This window comes from Pyxicephalus adspersus, chromosome 2, assembly GCF_032062135.1.
Source record: "Pyxicephalus adspersus chromosome 2, UCB_Pads_2.0, whole genome shotgun sequence".
NCBI classification, from domain to species: Eukaryota; Metazoa; Chordata; class Amphibia; order Anura; family Pyxicephalidae; genus Pyxicephalus; species Pyxicephalus adspersus.
This window is the reverse complement of record NC_092859.1, coordinates 113,762,698-113,764,770: the sequence shown is the minus strand read 5'-3', so window position 1 is coordinate 113,764,770 and position 2,073 is coordinate 113,762,698. Positions and strand designations below refer to the sequence as shown.

Below are 2,073 nucleotides of genomic sequence, written 5' to 3'. Positions count from 1 at the left end.
TTCCAGTTACACAGAAAGCTCAGCTATTCCTTAACTAACCTATATATATGCTTTTAAATTAGAGGTGACCTGTAGTATGCTGAAGGCCAAAAGCTTGGGAACATTAGACCATCACAACTATGTAATATGGGCAAATATATGTAGACAACACTAGAAATTGTAAAGAGTACTAATAATCTACAGCATGCAAAGCCCTTATTATTAAGTTTGGTGTGAAAGAACGCAACTGCCCAGCACAGAGCTCTGTTTCAATGCCAAACACATGAAGGGATGAATTAAATACGGATTGCAAGTTCCTTCCCAATTAACATCTCTACCTGAAATGTGGAGGCTGGTATAGCCACTGGGTCTCCATACTGATGCCTACTGTTTTGAAATGGGGTATTCAGCAAGATCACTTATATGCATGTCACAATCTAGTACTTGGAAACAACAAGCAAAATAACAAAAAATGAATATAGCAAAAACTATAGTTTGCTTATATGGTCAGACAGAAAACATGGAAATAGGACAGTGAAGTTGGTAGACCTTACTAAACCACAATGTCCATGCAGTTACTAAACATCCCACTAGAGGTAGCTAGAGCAATACAAAGAAGAACTATATCAGGTTGGTGAAATGTTCACATGAGAAACACTGATAGAATGTTACCTGCTACATGGCATAAAGACACTAAATACCTGCAATAACAGAGGTTACAGATTTAAAACAAAATAATGTCTACTTTACTAAGAAACAGCAATTTGTCAAGAAACAAATGCCAAAAGAGCAGAGTAGTCTTGGGAGGCCCATGTCATACAAGTAACAACAGGACACACAAGTACAAAATAACATTTTTATTTACATAATACATTTAACATCTTGTTGCACATCATGATCATCAAGAATCTTCTTTCTCTTGGAAACTACAAAGAATGAAAGAAAAAGACAAAGAGAAAACAAGTTAATTTATACATTAGAACTAAAATTCAAATCGCATCTATTCTTTGGGAATGGGAAATCATGTGTAACAGCAGAGCTCATTTAGCAGTGATAATATTTCAACAAGAAGAAATCTAATTGTTTGCTATAGGTTATTGTTTTACCTTTTTCAATGTTATTTAACGCCTAATCATTCTTTATCAGCTCTATAAAAATTATTGGTTTACATTCTTTTAAGAAATAAAGAGTAAACCACCTAAACCATTTTATACACTAATATTTTTCATGTAAACTTTCAGACAAAGAATAGTTTTTTTATACAAACAATTCTGCCTTTAGTTTTTTGGCCCCAAGATACTGCTTTATCATGCCAACACAAAATAATTTCCATACATACATAACTAAAAAACAATTTAATTAAACTGTAATTAAACTGCTGCTAGGATTCTGAATTTCACATTTAAGGCCAACCAAATAGCTTCAAATATACATGATCTTAAGCTCCTTAAGGAAAAGTGCTATTAAATGTTTATTGTATATGCTGGAAAGGGGTTTTGTATTAGCAGTTTAAGTATATAACCCTGTACTTTCTTTTTTTTTTCTAAACCACTTGAGTACAACAACATAGAATCATTCTAGACATTGGCGATTACAACAAAGTATCAGATATATAATCAAAAAAGGAACAGTGTAAGGGGGAACTGTACATAAGGAAGTTGCCTCTGTGAGTATACAAGGGGGAAGGGGTAGTCATCTTTGAATTACAAAGATTGTAGGGAGAGTAACAACCCGTGATAGACAGGGGAGATATAACTCCTTTCACCTTATTATATGTTCCAGCAGAAAGAACAGAGAACTAAGTTCCCAGGTCTTTTCACTGGAATCATTTTCTCCATGCTGAAATTTTCTTTCAATTAACATCTTAATGCATTCATATAGGAAAATATCCTTTTGCTAAACTATGACAGGGAAAGAACAAGGACTCTACCAGGGATATCAAAAGTCCCAGCGATACACACTATCAACAAATGAACCATCACTAAAAATGTTAGTTTGGATGGTCTTGTTCGGATTTGTATCCCTAGGGCACGGGTCAGCAACCTTTACTATCAAAAGAGCCATTTTGCCTCCTCTTCCACTAAAGAAAAATAG

At 34.2% G+C, this 2,073-nt stretch overlaps 1 protein-coding gene across 1 annotated transcript in view; it reads right to left on the bottom strand.

The window, feature by feature from the left end:
• Positions 1-821: 821 nt before the first annotated feature.
• The window catches only part of POLR1H (RNA polymerase I subunit H), a gene marked incomplete in the record, with an annotated part of 8,639 nt that continues 7,387 nt past the window's right edge, over positions 822-2,073 (bottom strand). Inside the window, 1 exon segment of the mRNA XM_072401925.1 lies at positions 822-905. Coding sequence (XP_072258026.1) covers positions 881-905 — 25 coding nt within the window.